Genomic DNA, 27,642 nt, shown 5'->3' on the forward strand with positions numbered 1-27,642 from the left:
AATCACCAACAGTATCAATTTAAAAATTAATAAGCTCAACCACAAAATTCATAAAGTTTAAGAATAAAATATGATATTATCAGGGGTCTTGAATTTATCGCCCCAACACCGAAATGTTGTATTAAGCACGCACTTGGATCATTTTTACCACCAAATCATCAACCTTTACCGACAAAAATACCCTTTTCTGTTTATTACTGTTATCATTCTTTATTTCAAAAAACTTCACACCCACAAAACTCAAGCTATCCTTGAAAGAGACTACCGAATGCTTACCCGAATCCAAAACTCCTTTTTCCACAGGTACCTCCATTCCCACTGCACCTCCAAAAATAGTATTTGAGGATTTCAACTTTCAAAGACGTTATAGAAAGGAACAATTTGTCATAAACATTTTTTTTATGGCAATACACATACAATAATTAATTTAACTTCAATTATCTCAAATTTTAAGAAAGCAAACTACAGAAGGCATGTTGTGGAAATTATTCAATTCAATTCAGTTTCAAATCACCATCAAATTTACTTTCACTAATAGTAGTACTAAATCAAATATTTAAATAATTAAAGTGCACATTAAATGCAAGAATCTATGCTTAAAACACAAATTGGTCCTTCAACAATGTCTCAAACAAGCTTAAATCTGGAAAATTATAAATTCCATACTACCACATAAGATTAAGCAAAACAAAATAAATAACCTACTATCAACTGCTAAAATATAATGTTGTAGCTGATTGGATTGATTCAAAATAACAATTTGAGTTCTGTTCGCTTATCAAGCCAAATTCTACAATTTAACCAATTACAACAAAAAAAATCTCATAATACTCGAGTAACTGCAGAATAAATATAAATAAAATACATGATATATAAACAAAATCGACTTCTCCGGGAACCATCCCGGAGCAGTGTTTGGCTGAAATCAAACTTATCTCTGTCCCTTCTCTCCTTTGTAGGATCAAACAGCATTAATAAGATTTTGCCAAAACATTTGAGAACTGCAGTAGTCTTCAAGCTCCAGCTTCACTACTTAGTTGTATTGTCATTTTTATGTTCATAGCCGCCAACTCAGCAGCCAGATATCTAAAAACGTAAGGCATTGCGACCGTCTCCATCCCTTTGCTTGTTTGGCAAGCATGACACATAACCTTCTTCGGAGCCCTAGCAGGAGGCAACCCGCCGATCTCTCTAACAACCCGCTTTTGTGGCTGGATAATTGCGGTGGTAAGGATGCTTCCACACAGAGAGCAGACATCAGCAATGTGATAATCAGAACACGTATGAAGCCTATCATGTAATAAATATGCAGCCCCATGAGCAAGCATAGAGTCTCGTTCCATCTCTCCGAAACGTATACCTCCACCACGCTTTCTTCCTTTAATTGGCTGTCGAGTGATCTGATCAACTTGTCCAGTGGCACGGACCTGCATACAACACAATGGAGTTCAATGGGGAAATAACAGATTCCAGGAATGAATACAGGACCAAGAAATCAAAGAGTAATTGCGCATGCATCAAAATATAGAAGCAAATTCCATACAATTTAACTGCAAGCATCAATTTTGATAATTGCATGAAGCTGATTTCATAAGGAAGAAAATGAATTAAACATCAAAAAATGTAGCGACAAACTAAAAGGCATTAGTATATGCATACGCTTGTACTTTCAGAGACAAACAGAAGATTGGAGGTGTAATATAAATTAAAGAACAATTAAATAAATTAAATCAAGATTCGTTAACATGCTATAGATTACTTATGACCCTTTTCTTGATTAAAAGAATGCTACTTTACTACATTGGAAATGTAGAGATTTTGTAGGATATATTTAAAAAGAAAAAAATTCTAACCTGATACTTGTCAGAAACCATGTGTCTAAGACGCTGATAATACACAGGGCCAATAAATATCTCACATGTTAGTTCTGCTCCATAAACACCACTGTATAACACCTCAACTCCATGGTAATTAAACCCACGAGCTCTTAACATGGAACCAAGTTCATCAACAAGAGACTCGGACTCTGTCTCTGTCTCTGTCTTTCCATTAGCTCCCTTGACTGCATCAGAAAACGGTGTTGCATCCACAAATTTCCCATGTAAGCTTCCTCCCTGTGATACGAAATAAAAGAAATCACTCTTGATTCTTGAACTATTAAGCTTCTTAAAATCCTTGCAGTATATTTGGAATACATAAAAATTCACATGTAGGAACTCATAATAATTGTAAAACATGGAAGACTTCCAGTCTAACCATTGAATATAAAATTGACCACTATGCTTAGACAAAAAGCCTAAATTAATGAACAAAAATTGTAAAACAAGGACGAATTCTAGTTTAACCATTCCTTCCTTTCTGCAATTTAAGCTCCATTGAGGATTACAGCATTATTCACAAATTTTTAGTTGTTTATCAATCTGTACTTTTAATTTTAAGTTTCAATGCCACAAGCATGCACTTATCTCAGTTCATTTCCTTGATTAACTGTTAAAACTTATGCCTCAATTGGTTAATTAGTGTATTAACGTAAGGAAGAGCTTAATTTTTATGTATAAAAATAGTTCGTCATAAGGAAAAATTAGTATGAATTTCAAGTTGAAATTAAAAGAATAAGTAAAACTCCAATGAAAAATAAGAACTCTTTGAAATAAGTAAAAAAAAATTCCTCTGCTTAAACAAATCATGTAAGTGGCAAAAAATTATCAAATGAAATTAGTTTATTGCTAACTTATATACTAAGACATGTTGATAAAAATAATACTCCTACAAAAACTAGGATTAGTACCTTAGCAGCAACAGATTCCAAAAGCATGGCTATCGTCATTCTTGAAGGAAATGCATGAGGATTGATTATGAGATCAGGGCGCATTCCTGTAACCCCTGAGAATGGCATATCAATATCTGGCCACAACTGAGAGCAGACACCTTTCTGCCCATGTCTGCTGCTAAATTTATCACCAATGATAGGGTTTCTTGGATGTCGAAAACGAATATTAACCTGCCCAAAACAGATATGTTTGAAGGATACTGTTGCTGCTAAGGTATGATGTTTACGTCATCAATGACAGAAGGTTTTCAGAAGGGAAAAAAAATACTTGCAAATGACCCTCTTGTACATCAAAATATTATAAAATAAAAATAATTAAAACTCCTAACGTTAGCAAAAGAAAAACTCAGAACAAAAGCATTAAGTATATGGAGGTGTTATTATACAAGTATTGCTCTTTACTTATTCTAAATCATCAAGTCACCAGAAGTTATTAACTATTTGAAACACATTAGATAATATGATAAATACAGAAATTGATTTTTAATGATCTATGGACTTGTGATCAATATATCCTAGAAAAAAATGTAACAGATCTCTTGATAACACACAAGCTAACACACAAGCTATGCCAATTTCAACACTGAAAACCAGGAAAGCTGAGTGACAGCACTAGAAATAACAAAATGGAGAAAGTTCTTTTATACACTCCATTCAGCATATGTAGGGTTCCTCAGCATAGATTATGAAAGAGCTTTTCTATTGCAAAAGCAAAAGACATTTGACTCCCAAAATTTTTTAATTTTTAGCTTACAAAGAAAGCACTTTGAGCCTTTAGATGAAGCTATAAATCCAAAATTCTTCAAAAGGAGCTTATATCTAGTAACAAATAACTAATGATATTTTTTTATACTCACTTTATCCTTCATTAATTCAGAAATTTATGGCAAAAATTATACTGTTTAACATCAAAAATTTATTATTTGGTCCTGAGGATAACAAAAATTATTTAACCAAGCTTGTGGAGTTATGGTGTATGGATATGAAATAATAACCTTTGTTTATTTCTTTAATCTAAAAGGTTATGATTTAGTTCTAATTTTTTAATTTAATTTATTTAAGTTTGAGAAGCATCACATTAGTTTTAGCAAGGGCAGACCTACCCTAGGCTTTTCTCTGATAATGAATGACTGAAAGATGCTGTGCAACTTACCTTCTGAAGTTGCTGTTTATTTTTTGTATCAACCGCAACATAGTCAACAATAGTCATTTCTGAACCCTTGTGGTTGTAGACTCTCTTTGAATTTGTCACCTGATTAATGGTACTACAGTATGGTTCGTTTCCATGTATGACCTGAAAATTTCCACCAATCAGTTGGACACCAAAACAATAACAGGAGTTTGAATAATAAAAAATGCAAAATACATGATAGAATCTAACCTGGCCAACATACGGAAGTCCATCGGAATCAACAAAAGAAGATATTGCCTTATCTGAATGTTCTCTTTTAAAAATTCTCTGTCCTTGATTGCTCTTACCGTCACACAAGTCAATAGTTTCCGTCTACCAAATGATCAACATTAGAATAACCGATAGTAAAAAGCCACATAACAAAGAAAACCAAGTGTAAGAATTAGCATGAAAGAATATAAGAGTAAAAGAGAGACAAACAAGAAAGAGAAAAATTGTAAAAATACAATGCACATTCTTCTTTAATATCTATAAGGTGTTGCGTATACCAGGACCAGGGAAGCTGTGTACAACAGAAATAGTTTTGAAGCCACCGTTCCGCAACTTTTATTCTTATTTAAAGATCCAAACACTGGTTCTTAAATAATTAAATTAATAGTATAACATTGAGTGCAGAACAAAAATATTTTTGACCTTGACTGGCAATAAGGAGAAAAATAATCAGTCTCCTTGAGAACTGGTTCCATAAATAGGAATACTCCAAAACTATAAGACAAGAAGCAAAAGTAAATAAACCATGCAGGAAGAAAAGGGCAAACCTGGTATATCTGTCCACGACACATCCCACGTTCCACAGCAGACTTATTCAAAATCATCGCATCTTCCATATCATATCTACATAATAAATACTGGTTAAATTCAGGAACCTTCAAGAGGATAATGTTACTCCAGATACTTAACTAAAACGCATACCCTGTATATGCAAGCACTGCTACTATTGCATTAGTTCCTGAAGGATAATCATCCAAGCCATATTTTGTATATGTTTTTGTGCGCACAATTGGTGTTTGAGGAGTCTGAAAATAGCCCAGAAAGTTTGTAATCGAAAAGCAAATAACAAGATGACAGTCACCATTACCAGAAAAAAGTAGGCAGAGTTCCCAGGCCCCAGTAATTGAAGACAAAGAAGATTAAAACAAATATCATCAAAAAACAAAGAAAGGATTGTAATTAAACTGGTCATATTTTAAGTGCCTTAGAAATTTTGTGGACTCTTTAAGAAAAACATTCCAGAGTGTAAAAAGAGATATCCCTGTTGTAGATCAATTTGTTATTCTGAAGTATTTCCCTTTGTTCAATTGGAGGGAGCATAAATACCACAAAGCTTAGCTAGACAATCTGGACATTAAAATCCATATATCTCACTAAAAAAATGGATTTAAATGGAATATACAGCCATGCAACCATGTGAAAATGTACAATATAAGATTGACATCAACGCTAAGTCAAAAACATAAGCTGAGGTGTTCTACCGTCCAATTAGACAAAGCATTTCAACTCTTGTGAGATGAGGTCTAGGCCTCAAAGCATTCAAGTACAAGCCTCTCGAGAGTCCTTTTTAATGTACTGCTTGAAATTTTGAAAAAAAATCAACATTGAAAAATAAAATACTAAGTTTTTAAGTTCTGAAAATTAAGTATTGAACTTTTACTATAAAAACTGCTCACTACTCTACAGAAAATTAAATACTAGATATATATTAAATTAATTGATTTCTCTAAAATATTATAAATTAGTAAAAGTTAAAGAGGAAAAGAAATAATTAAAATGTAAAGAATATAAGGTTAAAGTAATTATAAAGAAATTCCATCAATAAAATTGATTGAATACATTAAGTAGATTCTAAAAATTTTGGAAGAATATTGGCAATGAGAAGAATATTAGCAGAAGTGAACCAGAAGTAGTATCACTTTCTAAAAGAAAATTCTAATCAATCAATTAACACGTAAGAGAAACAATTTCCAAAGCGACATTTTTTAGATTTTATGTTATAATTGAAGACATTGTTTTATCAAATAGTAGTGAATGAATTGGTTAAATGACAACTGATATATTACCAATTCGTACCAGCCATATCAAATGCAAGTGCCCATAATGCAAAGTAACTCACATGAGAAAATTACCCTAACATAACTAATATCAATAACTCTCAGCATCAAGAGCAGGAACGGTACCACATATATACAGATAACTAACAGAAGGTTAAAAATAAGTCAGAACACCAAAGGAAAATTCTGTAGGAAAAACTAGAGATTAGCACACAATCATGTACGACTTCCCAAAAAGGAAAAAAGAAAGGAAGAAGGAGGACCTGAAGATGGTACAGCTTTTGATCCGCGCGTGAATGAAGTGCTTGCAAAGAAAAAGCCATTGTTTGTTTTGCCATCTACAAAGCCAAACGTAAATACAAAGCAAAACATTGAAATTTAAACATACAATACAATGATATTTTCAGGACATGTTAGAACACCTGGCACTGGTACATGTTACGTGGACTTTGATTATGGTCTGACCAAGGTGTAAGATTAGCAACCACACTAAGCATTGCAGTTGGCATAAGTTCTTCATGAGTTGCAGGAAAAGTAGTACTTCTTCCTCCATTCCCACCATCTGGACATTTTATTTCCATGAAAACCTATAAAACAGAAGAATTAACTCCCGGCTGCTAACTTAATATTAGAACTAGTCCACATGATTGAGGTCTGAAATTTGAAAATAAAAATGAAAAGGATCTAAAAGACAGAGGAGAAAGCTGTATTCACCTGTTCAAAGGGCCCAATATGTTCAATATCCTTCCCATCCGAAGAAGGGATAGAAATATTTCTGACTGGCCGAATAAATCTAGAAGGAGAAGTGAACAGGTACAATCCAGGATATGTGCCACCCAAGCTTAGAGGAACATATCCCACTTCCAAGTCATCAGGAATCTGAAAAACACTATACAAATTTTAAAAATAATTTAATAAAAATGGAATCATGCAATTAGCAACTAGAGCAGACCACTGAAGCAGCTGACACTTTCAATCTCCGCAAATGAGCAACAACTTTGTCAGCTTCACCAGAGGATAAAGAGCCAATAACACAACCATCTAGAAGAACGGGAAGAGCTCGAGGAGGCCCAGCATGATCAAGTTTTGGCCATGAAGTTGTCATTCCAACCCCAACTAGGACATCAAGTATAGACATTCTTATTTTAAAAAAATCTCTAATATTTCCTTGTGAGTTGTAGTACGATGTAATTCCTGGCATAAAAATTAAACAAAGAAATTACATATCAAATACATAAGAATAAGCACTTTTAGTAATTTGTGGGTAAGAGATAAAAGATGCATGAGCATGTACATGTACATGTAGTTTGTTCCTTCCTTTAAGGCAAGAAAAGAAAGGAAAAAATATTCATTATGAAATTAGAAGCCAACAACAACCAATATTGATCGTTACTTGTTTTAGTTGGAGGCTAGATTTCATTCAATTCAATTGCAGTTTCAAACGCCGTGTTTTACTTGCTTTTCTTCACATTTCCTAACCATATTTTATGAATCAATCTTTTCTACTTTTTTTTTATTTTTTAAAAGGGATAATCAGCAGGTTATGCGTTTCGATACAATTTAAATATAGGCTATCTGAGCAAATGTGCAATCATCATACAACCATTTAGAAATAGCCAGCTCAAGAACCACCAAGTCCAACATTAAAACAGGTTATAGCAGTTTCAGACAGTTATAACAAATCAATTTGCCTTCGTCCATAAACAGTAATAATGCTTCCGAAAGATATAAGTAACAATCACAAAAATGGAGGCTAACATTGTCGAGAACAAGCTAAACATCTAGTGACATCCATCCCTTCAAACTTGAGGCTCCTAAACAGTTGTTTCAAGAAAAATAAAATTACTTCAAATTTAGCAACAAAATAATCAAAGGACCAAAAAGAAAAGTAAATAAAGTTTGACTTACGGCAAGTACATGTCATGTGATTCAGTAACCCGCAAGGCTCTCCATCAGGAGTGTGCACTGGGCAAAGAAATCCCCAAGATCTATAAATCAAAAGAATGAGGTGTTACAAAAATAATAAATAAATAAATACAAGAGCCTCATGAATACAAAAGCCTGAAGTGAACAAAAACAAATAGCTGACTATGTTGGCAAACAGATGCATACTCAGGTAGCAACTTCCGAACACTGGTTGTTCGAAGTCCAGCAAATGAAGCCCCACGATGAACAGACCGAAAAAACGAAATAAATCGTAGGTAGTTAAGCCTCTCTGCCTGAACTGTGAAACCAGCCCTCTAGTGAAACAAAAGAAAACTCATTAATGATTTTCCAACCTTTACAAGTGCACCCTATAAAGCTTTAAACATAAGATAAATACAAGGCATAGATACTAAACGAAACTTTCACACATGTGAAGCAGCAAATTTAACCAGAAACCTCAAAAGGGCAGTTACTTCAATTATTAGTTAGAGATATAGATAACCACAAATGTGCATGAATACTCTAAAAATATGCTTCAAAATAGACTGCTAATCGGTTTCAACATTTAAATCAGATTCATAAACAGGCATTTCAATCTCTACGCAAGCACAGGCATTTCAATCTCTACGCAAGCACAAGCATCTTGTGGCAAAACCAATGGAAATCTTTCTTTCCTTTTCCTTTTAGCTTCAATTGTCTAAAAAGATAAATCAGTAATGATATTGTTGGAATTCCTTAAATTAAGCAGATTTTCTACATTAGTGCTAGGAATTTCCTTGTACTATTAGCCATAATCAAATTACTAATTTTTAGGGATAGGCTAATTTCTAGAGATTATTTCCTTTTTTATTTTTTCTGCTATTCTTTAAAAGGTTGTATTCATATTAGAAGTAATAAGAGAGAATCATTCTTCTTCCTAAAACTTGTTCATGGTATCGAGCATCGGGAATCCATTTGATCCCGCTCTTTCTTCTCTTCTCTTGTTCTGTTTTCTCTGTTAGAAACCCTACTCCCATGGGTGACACGAAAATTTCTCCGAGACCGAGATCTCACAAATAACTCAAAATCACAATCAAGGAATCCCACAAGGTGACCTTAACTCTTCTCTTATAATCACAAATCATCGATTAGATGGAAAAATTTCTGCAATGGTCACAATCATCCTTATGGTTCTTCGTGGCGAGGAAAAATTGGGTACATTAATGGACAAATTCCTCGACCAGCATCAACAGACTCGGTTATGCAACTTGGGAGCTTAACAACTCAATGGTTGTGGCTTGGCTTATAAATTCGATGGAAGGTCATATAAGCGAACGTATCTTTTTTCAAAGCGCCAAAGAAATGTGGGATGCAATCAAGAAGAATTACTCGGATCTTGGAAATACTTCCCAAGTATTCGAGATCAAATTAAAGTTGAAAGATATTCGACAAGGAACACTTGAAGTCACTCAATATTACAACAACCTAAAGATCTTATGGCGGGAGTTAGACATGTATTATGAAGTTGATTGGGGCAAGGGCTTGGAACACACCAAGTTCATGGATCATCTTAACAAAGAACGTCTCTATGAGTTCCTAGCAGGACTAAATCGTGATCTTGATGAGGTCCGAGGGCGAATACTAGGCGAACCACACCGCCAACCATAGGAGAAGCATTTGTTGAAGTAAGGAGGGAAGAGAAAGCGGCGTCTTATTATGTTGGGAGACGCAAGAGAATTAAAACCATTGACCGTAGCTGGTCATCATCCTTCCGAGAACTCGCTCTTATTTCAAGAGGCCCTCAATCTCAAAGGTTCAAAGATGGAATTGATTCGGTTCAAAAGGCCATGGTGTAGCCATTGTAATCGGGTTGGGCATACCAAGGAGAAATGCTTCAAACTCCATGGCTATCCTGAAAAAAAAACAGAAAGAAAACAAGGCAGCAATGATATCTACTACTGAAGAAGATGCTCAAGATGTTCGGCTAACCAAAACTTAACTTGAGGCTCTTCATAAACTACTCGGGACTCCTACAGCCAGTGGGTCACTAGCTATTCAAGGTACTGCTTTAAATACTACACACGAACCTATCACAACTTCTGGATACTAGACTGGGTGCATCCGACCACATGACAGGTAATCTAAGTTTGTTTCACACCTATTTACCTTGTCATGATCACTCTCGGATTCGCATAGCTGATGGATCTTACTCACGGTGGCTGGAATGGGGACAGTGAGACTTACTGAAAATTTGTCCCTTGATGTTACTTTCTTCGAAAACGAGCCATATTTTTCAGCCTCTCATCTTCAGGGGGAGATACTTAGTGAAGATGAGACCTTGAGCAATCTTCTCATTATACCTCAAGATTCTATCAGCCCTACCACCACTACAAAACCTGCTGAAAATCCTACAGCCACTGTTATTCCTGTTTTGGAACCTGTTTTTCCTATCTCCACTGTTCAGCAACAAGAAACAAGGGTGATTAATCATACTAATGAAGAAAAACAGCCCACTCATTCTGAAAAACAACAAGGAAAAACTCAGGGACTTCGTGTATACTCTCGGAGACATCAGCTGCCTGAGACCGAAACAGCAGTGCCTATGCCATCTTTACCCGAGGACTGTCCTGAGGAAGAAGTTTCACCTCCTTCATCTTCCATCCGTCTTCCAATTGCAGTAAGAAAGGGCACTAGGAGCTGCACTCAACATCCCATTTCTCGGTTTGTATCCTATGGAAACTTGTCTAAATCCTACAATGCCTTTGTTTCTAATGTTGACTCTGTAGAAACTCCAAAGAACATAGACAAGACTCCTATGGAACCCAACCTTAAATTAGGAACTGATAAGGATGGAGAAGAAGTAGACAGGGGAGATATCAACGGAGAAACATTTGGAAGCTGCCTACAGGATATTGAGATACTTAAAAGGGACTCCTGGTAAGGGTTGCATTTCAAGAAAAATGTTCGAAGAAATTATGGGCAAGCTGGGTTTGATTCACATCTACACTCCAGCTTGAGGGGGAGTGTTGGAATTCCTTAAATTAAGCAGATTTTCTACATTAGTGCTAGGAATTTCCTTGTACTATTAGCCATAATCAAATTACTAATTTTTAGGGATAGGCTAATTTCTAGAGATTATTTCCTTTTTTATTTTTCCTGCTATTCTTTAAAAGGCTGTATTCAGATTAGAAGTAATAAGAGAGAATCATTCTTCTTCCTAAAACTTGTTCATAATTTCAAGTGATTTGGTGATTATTTTCCAAGGATTAAACAGCATACTTTCCATCCATGTTAGTTAAACTACATGGTCATATATGGCATTGTGCACCCTAGAATCAGACCTTGAAAAGATCAATAAAACTAAGGCCTCTTTTTGAGTCCATCCATGTTTTCTTAGAAAAGACCAATAAAACCAAGGCCTCTTTCTGAGTCCACCCAAGTTTTCTTAGAAAAGACCAATAAAACCAAGGCCTCTTTGGTTCCATGTTTGCTTACAACTTTATTCTCCATCAAGTCGCATCTTCTTACAGTTAATGTCATATGATTTCATCTCAGACATCCAAATCACCTCAAATAAGTCCCTCACATTGCCAATTTCCACTATCTCTACCTTTCACTGATAAATTAACTGGATATTATTTTATAACCTAAAGAAATTTTATTTGACATGTTAACTCCCTCCATTTACTCCAGATCAGCTATATTCACAGATATAAAGTCAATTCATTAAATAGAGCTCAGCTCGCTAACCAGTATTACATTTTCATTCACTAGCAGCCATCTTGTGCTACAATAGTATTTCAGCTATAGCGGGGGAACAAGGTGAATTTTCCAGCAGCAACAAACATCATTAATCATCTTTCTACACACACCGAGGAAAAAACAGAGCTTCACTTCTATGGCTGATCAACTTTAAAAACATGGCCAATGGTAAAGAAAGTCACTACCCAGCCATCATCCCGCCAAAGCAAGGTCATTACATTTCACATGAAATGAACAATAAGTCTATCCTGAATTTTGGAACCAATTATGGTAAAATGAACAATAAGTCTTTCCCGAATTCTGGAACCAATTCCAGTCATCAGGGTAACCGTGCTTCAGCAGAATGGGAACTCAAGCACGAGTTGGACGAGCTTAATAAAAGGGTCAAAGAAAAGAAAACTCAACCTAACAATTCAATTTCATAGTTTAAGTTGACATTTTGACATCCACACACATAATTGAATATTGGAAATAAATATATGAATAAAAGAGCTGACCTGCTGTAAATCTAAACCTGTTTGTGTTATCAATCTTCCAGTTTTCAACAAATTCTCAATTGCTGTACCAATTTGCTTCGAAGAATTTTTGTCCATCACCTTCTTGACATCTTTTACTGCATCATTGCACAAACAATAAGAGCAATATCAGTCCACAAGTGGAAACAAGCAGGAGGATTTTCGCAAATTAAAAATCTAGAGTTAGTCATCTTAAGCAGCAAATTAGGACAAGATGCAGGCAAAAAGAAATTTGCTTATCATTTTCATGCATTGAAATCTAGCAAAATTTCTTACGTGACAGCAAGAATTAATTAAAAGAACAATAAATACGATACTTCATGGCAGTACTACGGGAAAAATAGGAAACGTAACATCACTAAGCATGAAAAGCCCAGCACTTTTGCATTTAATGTCTTTAGATCATTTCTAAGCATTTCAAAGAAAACAACAGAAACAGGATGGAGATGTTTGTTATTTTTTAGCTACAAAAAATTATATTAGAGATTTGGAACACCAATTGTCCTTATAGAAGCAGGACATAAAAAAGTACCCATTCAACACTTGAAACTCAAGAGTACACTTGGAAGCATGAACAAAAAAGCTCAATGCATGAATGCGAGATATAAGATGTCATCCAAGGTCCCACTGGAGATCTTAAGTGTGGTAGGTCAGATCAGGTAAATGGTGGGATGTTCAGGATCAGGCATCATAGGGTTATCAGGATCGGACAAGTCAATTCCAGTTTAGCTTAAATCAGGTTTATCCAACTTCTTCCAAATTAAACATTCAATGGAAACAATAGTATTGATCATAAAACAACTAACTACAGTAGAATTAAAGTATATGGTGGTTCAAAAGAAATAAATGAAACTAGTAATGGTAAAGCTTTCAGCCACCAACAGGAAGCAGAAGATGCAAAATATTAGAAACGCTATAAAACAGAACATGGTGCAGAAAGAGAAAGCAGGTTACAGAAAAGATAGAGTGGGCAAGGCATAACATACAGCTGCAGAAATCAAAATTTTGGCCATTGTTATTAATCTTATCTTCAACAAGCTTTTTTCCTTTGCGCAACCAATCTTCCAGTTTCTCCTGAAAAAATAAATGACAGGTTAAAATCAATCTTTATGTGAAATTACATCAACAAAGCTAATTTAACATGGTAAATGTACTGCTAGCTGTTCCATGCATTAGTGGATAAAATAAGAGATCAATGATAACAAATCCTGATTAAAAAAATTTATTTCTAACGATCAAAGAACTACTGAAAGGTTTACTAAAAGAATAATGTATACTATATAAATGTAGCTTAAGGGATAGAAAACTTAGGTGAAGATTATATTACCCATTAGCTTTTGATGTAATTCAATAATCAATTATGTCAGTTTAAATTTTATTTACAATAAATGTATTTAATTAATTGTCCTAATCCAGTTATGCCAGAATACAAACTTAGAAAAAGTTATAAATCTTGTCAATCAAATAACTAACCATAATCGAAAATTACATAGATTACTCATTGAAGGAATTCCTATCATATAAAAATAACTTCTGAATAGTATTGTTTTAGTAAAATAATTAAAACAATAAATAAGGCAATTCACATGCAAATCACATGAAATTAACTGCAAACTAATTATGAAAGCTCAACCGGTTGACGCATATTATTATACTTTTAGTAAAAAATTACCCTGGTTTCATGGATTCATTAAATATTTTAAATGAGTAAAAGAAAGGAAAAAAACCTTCAAATTGTTAAAAGTCTGTCTACCTTAAGGTAAATTGTAATTAGATGGCCAGGCAGTAAAATTTCCTGATTTTGCAAAGAATCTGAGTTATCAGGCGCAGAAGTTTGATCTACAAGCGAGAAAAGTTTCTGCACCATAAAGCTGAAGAGAAGAAGTTAAACAGAAGACAAAAAGGTACAAAGAATGTGTTCATGAAACAACAGTACGTGACAAGTTTACTCTAAAATATTAAGTTGAAGCTAGGGCAAAGAGAACCTCTATAACTTACATAAGCAGATTAAACTTGTCATTGTTGTCATTCAAGTGAACAAATATGTGATTCCTCAACACTGCATCAGCAACCTACGTATATAATAATAGAGAAAATAATAGGGCATTAAATGTCTCAGAATTCACTCTAAAAAGATCTCAAGGGAATCAACTTGCTTCTGTTATTTTTACACCATAAAAGGGGACATTTTACAGACAACAAATACAACTTACAGAAGAATAACTCTCAGTTTCCATCCCCTCCATCACAGGTTGGAAGTGTTCCCCTAGATTTACAACAAAGGATATTACTATAGATGCTCAACATATGAAATAAAATGATAATTAGACAAGTATTGTAGTAAGCACCAATATGCAGTAGACACTGGTCCTTAGTAAAAAGAGCCAAGTGCCGAACTTCATCAAGAATAATCTTGGCTCTTTCACCAACAAGTTGCGAGCCAACAGCCCCCTTTATGTCACCATCTTTCTCATTATAGCAGCATGTCAATTTTGTATAAATTTCGTGATCATTAGTGTCAATCAGAGCCTACTAAGAACAATCAGAATTAGAACCAGAAAACAAAAGGATTTAAGAAATACATCTACGAACAGTAGGCATAGATCAAGCAGATAAAATTCAAGAGCTTAAGAAACTACAAGAAGAAGCAGCAAGGACAAATCTTGTTTTGCTGAAAGTGTGGCAAAGAAGCAGATCACATGAAACCTAATTTATGTCACAAGGAAACAAATCGATGGCGTAGATTAAAAAAGATGGAGATATATGAAGGTGGAATACTGAGGCCCTGTTTTCTTGGTGTTTTTGCTTTCTGACAGTTGCCCCTTGTTTTCCGTTTTTTTCCTTTGGGGGGCTTCTCACGTTGTATTGAAAAATAAAGTAAATAGCAAAAGCATTAATCAAATAGAGCCCAGGAAGTATGCAATACATGGAAATCATACTTTGAGGCTTGCATAAGCATAAGCTATAACACGGAGGACTTGAAAAGATTGGGACAATTGCAACAAGATTGTGAAGTACAATAAAAATATTGGCTGTAACAAAAATACTATCAAGAGAACAAACCATTCGAAGTTCATAAGTTCTCAACCAAACAAAACTTAGATGGAAGAAATTAACTGAATTGAGTGAAAGATGACAATCAAGCTACTGAAGGGGAAAAAATGTAGACATTAAAAAATTGCATTGCTTCTATTGACAAAACTAGAATACCTCAACATAATTGGGGAAGAGCACAACTCTAACAAGTACAAAAAGGGTATTGGGAAATCCTTAGTATTCCAAACTAAGACTCCATTTTAGTAGAAAACAACTCTAAAATATAATTTTTTTTCTTAAGGTGTTCTCCAAAAAAATAGTCATTTTCTGTCATTTGAATGGCTACAAGAAAATCAGCTTGTGGAGTTTCTTTGAAATAAAAAACACCAAACACTTTCTTCTTTCCTCTCAGTTCCCTTTCCTTTAGATTCCCTGTTTAACCTCTCTCTGACCAGAACAACATCAAACTCCAAGTCCTGTTGGTCAAGCTAGTCATCTTCTTATTAAGCAGTTACTTTTCCATCATTAACATGCATAATGATCTTAACCCAAATTAAGCAAAATTCTTCACAATACATCGAACTCACTTCAAATTCATGAAAACTCGTAACAATAAAAACAGTAAAAGAACCAAATAGCAATTTTTGAGCAGAGAAAGGATAATCTTTTGTTCTATGATTCAGTTGGAGGTGTCTTGTCAACGGTGGTATGTGGATTTTAGTAGGTAAACTTCAGATAAGGAGGGCAACTTTCAACAGATCAGCTTGGATATTAAAGCTTAACAAGAGAGCTTGTGGAGGAGAGAGAGATCTTGTTGGAGAGAAAAAGAATGTGGAGGACAAGCCAGTTAGCTTTGCCAGTAGCTACATACAGAAACTTGCAGGTCAGCAAGTTGGAAATCAGAGTGAAGAAGGTGTTTAGTTGGCTGTTATGTGTTTCAATGAAAGGAAGAAAAGCATGTGGACTGAAGGGGGAGGTTGCGGACTTGGAGAAGGAAATCAGGTGCTAGGCTGGTCGCCAGATGCTTTAGGAGTAACCAACAGTGTTGTTCATCAGTCTGCTTTGGTTTCTGCAGACCAATAGGCCATTGAGTTATTAGTTACAAGCTAGGGGGTACCCCAAAGGGTTCCAAACTTTTTAACATCCAAACAGAAAACACAGAAGATGGATTCTAGAAGCCATTTCTGTGGCTACTAACAACCATTTAGAAACATCAATCAAACCATATAGGACAAACATGATTCTACCAGGTTCGAAGATGATTCCATACGGTTCCCAGTATATTATCACACATTCACAATAAGGTAAAACTGGTTTCCCAAAGTATCACATAAGAAAAGCTTGAAGAGAAGTATATTGCGAGCAAGGGAATGTACGTAAAAGAACCGGTGGCTACACCTTAAGTACAATGCCAACAGGAAGCATGTATTCCTTCCCCTGTATCCTGCAAACATAAATTAAAAAACAAAATGTATAAGCCTATTTTATAATCAAACACCACAAGCATCATGTTTCTACTTCAGCTCAGAATTTCTTACCAGAATCCAAGTCTTGCACTCCCATTACGAAGATAATATAACTTAACTGTTACAGAAGACAGGTCATCTCTCACACACCTAGAATAACAATTATATGAGCATCCAAAACAATTTTGAGCAGCAGAGTAAGAAAGATCTAATAAGCTCTTTAGTGATCCAATGAGATGCTGGAATAAAAACTTGAATGAAAAGAAGGTAATTATAAAGTTATATCTATATAAAACAAGAACCTTATTACAACTGCTTTCTCAGTATAACCCTCCCGACGTTCGCGAAATGAATTCCGTTCCAAGCTCATAGGCTGAAAATAAAATACTGCCTCAGTATGCAACATTTTATAATCAAAGAAATGAAAGGAATGGGAGGGTAATTAAGAAAAAGTCATCTTACAATAGGTTTAGTATTCTATTCTAGACGTATGAATGATATTAATTTCGTTAATCTAAAACAGAAAAGGTTAACCCGTCAACCAAAATTAAAGAGTTCTGGCTCACTCACATAATTCCGTTTCGGCAATATCAAAGCCCGAACAACTCTCTCAAGCCCATTGAGAATGAAATAGCTGCATTGCCATAAAAATTTTAAATGGCTTTTAAATTGTTATAAGGAAAATGAAAACTAGACAAAAAAGGGGAAACTGGATATAGAATGCACTATGCATAATTTAGTGTTAGAATCTCATACAGAAATGGTATCGTTTCTATGTAAGATTCATATAGTTCCACACCATACAAACAATTAGTGGTTTACTTATACTATAAGATTTTATGCTCCTAAATACAGGAAACATAGGCTTGAATGAGTCTAATAACGTAAAATATGTAAAACACTAGTGCAATTACAAAAGGGCAAAAAGAAAGCATAAGGGCGAGCAATCTGAAATATATCATGTACAATTCCAAACAAATAAAATATGCACATGCTGATATTGTTAGAACTTCTAAGGATGTCAAACATAAATGGTGAGAGATCAATCAATTACTCACCCACCCATTTCTCGTGCCTCTTCTTTGCAAGCAACCAGTTTCTCGGGATTAGCACCTTGCAAGTAACAACGTTTTGACTGCATAAAATAAAATACACTCGGCACATGAGTACCAAAGTAAAGCAGAATAAAATTACTATAATAGATAATCCAAGAAAAGAGCAAGGTTGGATTAAAAAATCATTAATTCACAGTGATGCTGTAAAATGTGAGCTAATTCTACATTAACAGTGGGGGAAATGAAAGATAACACCTTCTTTGCAAACTGCCAATGCAAAAGTATCTGTATTTCACATGCAGGGGTCATGACAGTCATGCTCCTGCTTTGCCGTTACCCTTAATTAAGACAGAAGAAGGTGTAGGCAGGAATGAATCAACAACCAAGTCCCTTTTTTTCTTTCTGTATTTTTTCTTTTTCTAACGTTGCACATCAAATCATTGCACTAATACTTACAAGTCACGTGCATCAATTAATTAGCATCTATCCACCACCAGAGAATAAATACATCTTGCAACAAAAGCAAAGGAAGACATAATTGCAACATAAGGTTTGATGCAAGCATATTGAAAAGTTTTGGTTTTGAAAGCATTTTTTAAAACAATTTGTAAGATAAAATATTATCAGAACATAAACAAATAAGTAGTAGTTAACATGGCATAGGTAATAGGTTAAAGCAAGAACATAAAAGTGTAATTTGATGAATTTGACAAACTAGAAGAAGCTGACAACATTAACAGCAACTTAAACTAAAAGTTCCATGGCAAGATGAAGACAGCATCAGTACCGTAGTCAGGCTTTTAGGTAGCTATGTCTTACATGGTAAAGCAGATAGAGGAAAAGTACACTTCGAGCTTTAGTAGAAATAGCTATAAACTCATAGCCTCTGGCCTTAGGACTTGGGTCAAATTTCCAAAAAAGAAAAACCTTATTAACAGATCTTCATTGTCTTATAAGAAACTGGATATGCTTTAGTAGTCTTGGAAAATTAAATAAAGTAAATACTAAATAAAGATGTAAACAACGTAATAACGCCACTTTTTACAATTAATCACTTAAATCTTACTAAAATAAGTCTATGGATCCAAATAGTGATCAATATAAAGCAAAGTAAATGACCTCATTCTGAAAATTAAAGAAAACGAACAATTATAAGCAGCTAGAGCAATACGATGCTCCCATAATCCAAAATTAATTTGCTCATAAACTAGTAAAACATACAATGCAATTCATTTAGACAAATATTCTTGGTAAAACATAAAATTAAGTGAAGATGACAAAAAGAAAGAAAGAAACTAACCCTTAACATTATAGGAAATTCTCCAAAATTAACTTTTTCTCTTATAACAACTCCGCCATTCCACTGAAAGCAAACATCCATATGCAAGCTCCCCGTATAAGAAATTTTTGCTTGTCTACACTGTTTAAAAGAAATGCAATCAATTAATAAATAAAATAAGAAACCTATTATAATCGAAGACCAGGAAATTATGGTGTAAATTTTTACTTCAAATGGAAGCAATGCTCCAGCTGACGTCTTCGAAGATCGATCCTTTTGTGGTGGAAATATCTCAGGATGATCCAGCCAGAGTAAAATACGAAGTCAAGAACAAACATCAACACACTTGCATTTAAAAAGAAAAAATTACAGTTACGTTTGCCTATCAAGCTTGAAACACTAAGCCCAACATAATTGCACTATATAACTCCTCTATCACCCGTTTCACTCAAGTAAACAATAGAAAAAAACAACAATCAAACAGCGACTTATTCCTTGACCACGAAAATTAACTAATTTCCCAAAAAGAATGTAGCTTTGTTCCATACATTCATATTCACCTTCTATTACTACGAAAACATTATTCAAAATTATTTTATATCTTTGAGCTTTTGGACGCAAAAATCAAGTAACAGAATCAAAAAACAGGAAGAAACTAAAACTTAGAAACAAAAAAAAAATCCATTAAAATAAATTCCAACAAAAAAAAGGATATTTCTAAGGGTTTTGGTGGAATTGGGATCGAATATTTGCACAGGCTTGACGCGTTTAAGCATGATTTCCAAGCCTTCATCGATCATGTAATCGAATGACTCGATATGGTGTTTGAATAGCTCCTTTAGTTCTTCGAGCTCTTTAACGCTCGGCGGCTGCCCCGGTCTCTTTCTCCTCTGCGTTTCCATCACTGTTCCTTCTCCTTGTTTTCTTTTCTGTTAATAATTGGGAGGAAAATGTACTGTGGATGACGAGGGAAACAGGAATAGGGTTTAGGGTTTAGAACATGAGAGGGTAAGTTATACTTCGGTTGAGATTTAAACTAGAAGTTCATATGGGCCACTCATTATTTTCTCCCAAGCCCATAACACAAAGAACAATTGGGCTAAAATATTTTCATGAATAGGTTCGGATCATAAAACTTAAAAGATTTTGTATCAAATGTCCCCGACATTTTTCGACATTTTGTAGTGGGAGGATTTGAGTAAAAGAATAGATTCGAAAAATGGGTTTGCATTAAAAAAAAGCATGTTTTTTAAATAGTTCGAGCTTTAGGTAAGTTTTTTAGGCTGGGACCCCGCTTGAATTTGCAATAAAAATATTATTTAACCACTGTTTTTTCATTGTTTTGTTATTATTTTGCTGTTATGTTCCTATTATTTTATTGTTATTGTTTGGATATGATATAAATCTTATTTTATTATTAAACTTGCTATTATTTTAGAGATATTTGCTTGCTAAGTTATACCTATCTTAGTGTAATTTAAGTTTTTTTATTTTAAATCTATTTCTACAAACGAGTCGGGCCTAGCTCGGGTTTTAGAATTTTTATTTGGTCTAGACTTGGAAAAAAATTTAGACCCATTTTTTGAGTCAAGCCAAACCCAAACCTAGAAAATGGACCTAAATTTTTACTTGATGCAACCCAACACATAAACAATTCTACTTGCATAAAATTCCTACATGGTGGAGTTTAAATCTTATAAGTCAACTAACACCCAGGGAATTTTTCATTTTATTTTATAAAACTTACTCAATTTTAACATACATAAAATAAAATGTGCGCGAGCGATATCATCATACAACAAATCATTGGCGGTTCAGTTGAAGAACTTGACACTAACGACAATGGTAGTGGAAGTGAACTCGTCTCTGAAGCGGTTCAAGATGTGCACGAGTCATCTCATCATGCGAGGGAGAACTACTATGATACGTGCAACTGAACCACCTCCGACATGGAGAGTAGAAAGGTTTGAGAGATTTTCGATCAGTCCATCCACTAAACTCATATCAATACTCAACTAGAAATATAAAGGTGTTGGAGATCCAGCTTTCATTCAGACTACTAAGGATTTGGTTAGGCTTCATAACTCTGATCTTATGATTATTATTAAAATGGGGGTTTATCAAAAATATGCTCGTTTAGTTATCGACAAGATTCATTTTTTATGCTTGGAAGGATACTACCACCGTTGATTATTAAGGCGGTATTTGGATGTTGTAAAGATCAAACATGATTTATATCAATACACTCTGCGGCACATACACTTGTTACATTCTTCTATAAATCATGTTTTTTTTCTTCCACTATTTATGCTAGCTCTAGGTTTAAAGAAGGTAAATTATTATGGGAATACCTAAGTAATGTTGCTAGAACTCACCACTTGCCTTGGGTTATGATTGGTGAGTTCAATGAGGTTTTATCCAAGGGTAGTAAGAAATGTAGGGCTCCTGATTCTAGCTACCATTTATGTTTCTTTAATGAATGCCTTCAAAAGTGTAACGTGATAGATATTAGTTTTAACGGCATGAGGTTCACTTGGACTAACCTTTGAAACTGTAGCTATTTAATTCAAGAAAGATTTGATTATGTTTTTGCAAACTCGTATCAAATGACGCCTTACTCAAAAGCTTTACTCACAATGGCAAAGTGATATTTTTTTTGGGGGGGGACGGTAGAACTAAATTCTACATTTTTATAATAGTAAAAATGTAATTTTACCATTTTAATAGCTTATATCTTTATAATTTCTAAAGGATTAAATTAAATTTTTATCATTTTTGGGGGGCCAAAGTGTAATTTTATCATTACTAATTTAAAATTTTATAAACTATAAAAGGACCTAAATGAAAAAAATTTTATTTTAGAGGGAGTCGGAACCCCTGCCAGCCTCCCTGGATTCACCACTGTTTACTTACCTTCTTAAGACTAGGTTTGATTATTGCCTAATCTTATTTAATTTATCCAACCCCATATATCAAGCTTGTAATGAACCCTTTCATTTCCAAAAGATTTAGCTCTATCATCCGAGGTTCTTGTTGGTTCTTGATCACTTTGTACAACTCCTAACCCACTATTTACTTATATATTGAGGATTTCACTACACACCTCCATAGTTGGTACAGAACAAATTCTCGTAATGTGTTTAACAAAAAGAAAAGTAGTCTTGCTAGATTCAAAGGCATTAAAAGAAAGTTGGCTTGCGACCCAAATAAGTTCCTTCAATCCTTCCAAGATTAGCTTACTAAGAGTATCTAAAAACACTCAAATAGGAGGGAGATCTTTGACGCCCTTAAATTAATAACTTAACCAGATCAACAAAAGCAAGTCAATACCCAATGTTTCAACACCACTATGATGGCTCATAGAAACCATAGTAGAATTTTGGGCCTTAAAAATAAAAATAAGTACTTGGTTTTTTGTAAGAGAGGTATCAAATCAATCATGCAACAACATTTCCTTAAGGCCTTTATCGAAGGTAAAGAAACGAAGTGTTGACACAACTTTGTCAACATAGTGGTTTGGCATTTACCCCCAAAGATAAGAATAGTTATTTACGCAGATTACCAAATGTAAAGATCACCAAGGTTATTTAACCATTCAACCTATACAAAAGCCCTTCTTCACCCATTTTTCTTTTAAAGATGTTAGAATTAGGTTTGGGTGAAGGTATGCAATATGGTCCTTCATACTTGTAATTATTGGAAACTTCTGAATGTAAAGGCACTCATGGGCCAAGTTGAATTCAGACTAGACTAATGTATGATATTAATGCATTTTATGTTTGCCTCAACCCAGTTCAACCTAAAATTTTGTCCAAGCCCTCTCATTTTTTTATATGACTAATTCAATTCATTTTAGGCTCATTCCATATAATTTTTTTTAAAAATACATATTAATATTGATTTAATATTTTAGACTTTTTTATTAAAATTTTAAATATAAACAACTTAACATATTATTAATGTTTACATGGTATTATATTATTATATATTTAATTTCATGTGATACAAATTACATTATATATAAAATAAAAATAAAAATATATTACATAAGTATAAAATCGGTCAAGTTGGCTTAATCTTAGGCAATGGATGTTGAAGCCTAAACCTGTCCCAAACCCATTTTTACCCAAACCCATTTTTCAAGCCTTGTGCTTTTGTCTAAACCCTCCCATATTTCAGGCTAGCTTTCGCGCTTGGGCAAGTCTCTCTAGATGAGCTTTGTTAAGCCTCAGTGAGGATTTTACCAAGAAAGTATGAAATGATAATTTTAAAAAAATGTTAAGGTGAGAGAAATGATGGAAAAATTAAACACAATAATTTAAAGTAGTTCAACCCCAATTGCCTACCTTTATTACCTTACCTTGCTTGCCAAGAATTTTCCCAATTCACTAACTTGAACTGATATCTTTCAAAGACAAGGTATAACATTTAGAATCACTATCTTTTACTTAGGCTAAGATGGAAATATTCTCCTTAGTTTTTAAGACTAAACTGGGATCTCCCTAATTTTTATGGCTCAACTAGTAATCCTCTAACCCTTGAAGTTTTTTACCCAAAAACTTTAAGTTCACTACTTAGTATATGTACCAGCCTATTTTTGCCCGGGCCCGTAAAACAAACCCAACAACCAAACCCAATTACATCAACCCAAATAAACCCCAACTAGACCTAGCCCACCTAATCCAAAAAAAAACCTAAAACAGAAAACAGAAACCCTAGGAGCCGCCTCTGCTCCCTGTCCCATCGCACCATGCCTACTCCACCTGCTCCACTGCCCGTGTCAGCACCGTCCATCCCCCTGCAAGAACCAAAGAAGAGAAAAGACAACATAGAAAAATAATGTAAATGGCTTTAAAAAGCCAAAGCAGAGACCCTTTGAAGGGGGCTTTTGTTATTTTTTCGACAATTTCTTTTCTTTGAAAATACAAAACATTCGACAGTCATTTATCTACAAGAAATAAATCTAAACACGAGCATAAAATCGCAGCAAAAAAAAAAAAACAAAGGAGAGTTCAAAGGTTTCAAGTAAAAGGTTTATTATTTTCGTTTTCTTTTTTGTTATTTTATTTTTTTAGAACCTATTTACCCTTTTTTTTCTACTAAATACATAAATATACATATTTTTTAAAAAAATTACCTTCGAGTTCAGCCACACATGGTGGTGGTGGCAATGACTCGATCACGGATTCGCTCGGCGAGAGGAAGAGAGTGAGAGAGAGAATGGAGGTTTTTTTTTTTAGAAGTATGCAGAAAATAAAAAAAATTAGTTTTTTTTACTTATATAACGGTACCAAAACGGTACCGTTTTAGACCTTCCCTCCAAGGAGCAAAACGGCATCGTTTTGGGGTGGAAGGGGCCGACCCGACCCGTCCGGCCTTGGATCCTCGTGTTTTTGAAGCGGAGGGGTTATTTGTGCTTTTGGCCCTTCTGCTTTTTTATTACTTTGCAATTAAGTCATTTTTTATTTTTAATTTGGACCTGAAATTTGTCGCGATTTTCAATTTAATCCTAGCTGATGCTGTGCGTTTTAGGAAGGGGGTTATTGCACTTTAGGCCCTCCGTTGTTTCACGCAGGCTTAAATATGCCATTTTCTTCTTTTTTTTATTTCAAATTTGTCCCAAAACTTCGTTTTAATTAGAATTTAGTCCTTTTTAATTTAAGTTGATTTTATATTATCTTTGCTATTTTAATTTTTAATATTAGTTCCAATAATATTATGTATATACTTTTAAATACACTCTTTTATTTTCTTTTATTATAAATATTATTACTTTATTTTCCTTACGATATTATTATATCATATTGTCTTTTTTATTTTTTAATATCATTATTACATCATTATTATTTTTCATGTACACATTATTTATATTATTTTATGATTATTATTGTATTTATTTTTACTACTATTAGTATTAGTATTAATTATTACACTTATATGTATATATATTTATATGTAAAGTTATCAATGGTTATTTTAATATTATCATCATCTCAATATTAATATGTATTTATTTTTAACATATATATGTATATATTTATGAAGTATTATTAATAATTGTTTTGTAACATTATTATTATTATTTCTAATGTGTATGTATTATATATATTTTTAACACCATATTATGTATATATTTTATATTATATATATATGTATTTTTAATATTATATTTTTATATATATTATGTATATATTTTAATATCACATTATTCATATATTTTTATATTATCTCATGTAAATACTTTCAATACTACATTATGCATATATTTTTGTCTATATTATATATATACTTTTAATACTCAATACTATTATTATGAATATGTTCTTGGTATATATATATATATATATATATATATTTCTTTATTCATATATTATTATCATTATTTTCCACTTTAAATTATACTATTTTTATTTTTGTACATACTTTTAATATTATTATTATATATAAATTTTCAATATATATATGTGTATATTTATGTAATATTTGTGTTTCAATATTATTATTATTTCTAGTATGTATATATTATGTATATATTTTAATACTACATATATATTTTTATTTCTATTATTACGTATATATTTTAATACATATATGTATATATTTATATATCGTTATTATTAGTTATTTTTTATATTATTACTGCTTTTCAATAAATATTGTATATATTTTAATCTAGTATTATATGTTCTACATATATATGTTCCCTACTATTTCATATTTATATTATTACTATTATTATCATGTTTAATACCATATGTATTATTATCGTTTTATACTATTATTATTTATATTATTATTATTATTATTATCGTTTTCGTTATCATTGTCATTTTTCTTTTGCCATGTTTTATTTATTTTTATTTATTTATTTATTTACTTATGTATTCGATCATTTCATTTTCCTCATGCATTTGTTTTTATTTACATATTACTAGCCTTGCTATTATTTCATCTTTTATAATTGCCCATATTATTGTTTTTGACACCGTCGACCTTTTATTATGTTATTATACGAATTAATACCATAATTTGCTTTTATGTTTTACTATAAATCACGTTATATTTTTTACTCAATACATTAAAATAATTCTTTCATAAAAGTAATATTCCGCATTTGATAATTCGAGACAATCGTGCCCTAACTTACTGGGTTTCGATTTTTCTCATTTAACCTAAGTAACGGAATATTCTTTTAAATCACAATACGAGTTTTGAAGTAAATGCTTACTCTCGAAGATGCGAGGTGTTGTGTCCTAACTTACTGAATACGACATCTTGTTACCTCGAGAAAAGAGCTTTTTGCAAATAAAGGCAATATTCGATATGAAGAAATTCGAGAAAACGTGCCCTAACTTACTGGGTTTTGACTTTTCTCGTTTACCCTAAATAACCGAATATCCTTTTAAAAAAAATTAGAATACATTAATTTTAAATAAAAGCAAGCTCATTCTCAAAGTTCGAGATGTCGTGTCCTAACTTACTGGGCGTGACATTTTATTACTTCGAGATGAGAGAGTCCTTAACACCTGTTTTAATTTATTCAATCATTTTTAAATTAGCATTAGTACAAAAAGGGATCGTAGTTTAAATTCTTTCAAGTTTTCAAATCTTCGACACTAAGACACTAATTAATCAACTAGGTACCAATTTTGGGCGTATCGAGGGTGCTAATCCTTCCTCGTGTGTAACCGACTCCCGAACCTGTTTTCTTGATTTGCGTGGACCAAAATCGTTGTTTAAATAAATCAAACCGTTTATTAAAAACAACCACTTTTACGAGGTGACTCGATCGCACCTCATCAAAAAAAGATTGGTGGTGACTCCCATTTTTTCATTTTCGTTTCCAAAATCAAGTCGACCGCTTTTTTTCAAAAAATGGTTTCGACAGCTTGACGACTCCACTGGAGACCCAAATAAGAGAGTCAAGCCACAAGTTGATTAACTTTTGTCTTTTTGTCGAAAATTGAAAACTTGGTTTTGCTATACGATCCTTTAATTGCATTTCATCCGTTTTCATCCGTTGGTTTTACGATTTTCATCATTTTATTCATATTGTCTTTATTTGCTTCGAGCTTTTTGTATATCCCTGCACATTGCATTGCATGACCGCGCGGTTACACCCTTTTAAGTGGGAGTGAGAAACTATTCCTTCGTGAGGTTTTCACCTCCGTGTAGGATAGTGGATCACTTTCGGGATTCATCTATACGTATGTCTTCGTGAGATTTTCATCTCCGTGCAGCCATAGGAAAATGTATTCCCCTGAACTGAATTGTAACATCCCGAAATAGGGCCTAAACGGAACAGTGGTTGCGAAACCACAAATTCGAGGTAGAATGTAACGGCCTAATTTTCAGTGGTGTCGGAAATGGTGATTTGAGATCACTAAATCGGACAAATAAGATTGAACAAGATAGTAACTTAATATTTATGAGTCAAGTAAGAATTTAGAAGAATTTGTGAAATGGTGAAATTAGTGAATTAAAATAAGTGATTTAGAGTTGTTTAAAAGGTAAGATAAGTTTAGTAACACATCAAGCTTGACTCCGGTGACAG

General features: G+C 33.4%; 1 protein-coding gene across 2 annotated transcripts; it reads right to left on the reverse strand.

Moving 5' to 3' along the window:
- Window positions 1-715: 715 nt before the first annotated feature.
- On the reverse strand, window positions 716-20,131 carry LOC108456748 (DNA-directed RNA polymerase I subunit 2). 2 transcript variants are annotated; one of them, XM_017755389.2, is made up of 27 exons: window positions 19,804-20,131; window positions 19,317-19,399; window positions 19,110-19,229; window positions 17,813-17,889; window positions 17,325-17,388; window positions 17,057-17,127; window positions 16,827-16,904; window positions 16,687-16,732; window positions 14,601-14,781; window positions 14,466-14,518; window positions 14,251-14,324; window positions 14,006-14,123; window positions 13,239-13,326; window positions 12,235-12,350; window positions 8,183-8,310; window positions 7,979-8,058; window positions 7,023-7,264; window positions 6,785-6,949; window positions 6,493-6,657; window positions 6,334-6,408; window positions 4,935-5,038; window positions 4,781-4,856; window positions 4,212-4,334; window positions 3,984-4,124; window positions 2,789-3,001; window positions 1,854-2,114; window positions 716-1,427 (listed from the first exon to the last, which is right to left on the reverse strand). In XM_017755389.2, exons 1-27 carry the CDS (start codon window positions 19,988-19,990, stop codon window positions 1,014-1,016), a joined length of 3,543 nt encoding a protein of 1,180 aa, XP_017610878.1. In that variant the 5' UTR covers window positions 19,991-20,131; the 3' UTR covers window positions 716-1,013. The 2 variants fall into 2 exon arrangements, with proteins under 2 accessions (XP_017610878.1, XP_052876705.1); XM_053020745.1 differs by lacking the exons at window positions 19,317-19,399; window positions 19,804-20,131 and having other exon boundaries at window positions 17,817-17,889; window positions 19,110-19,125.
- Between the last annotated feature and the right edge of the window lie 7,511 nt (window positions 20,132-27,642).

The sequence above is a fragment of the Gossypium arboreum genome, chromosome 10 (assembly GCF_025698485.1).
Source record: "Gossypium arboreum isolate Shixiya-1 chromosome 10, ASM2569848v2, whole genome shotgun sequence".
Taxonomy (NCBI): domain Eukaryota; kingdom Viridiplantae; phylum Streptophyta; class Magnoliopsida; order Malvales; family Malvaceae; genus Gossypium; species Gossypium arboreum.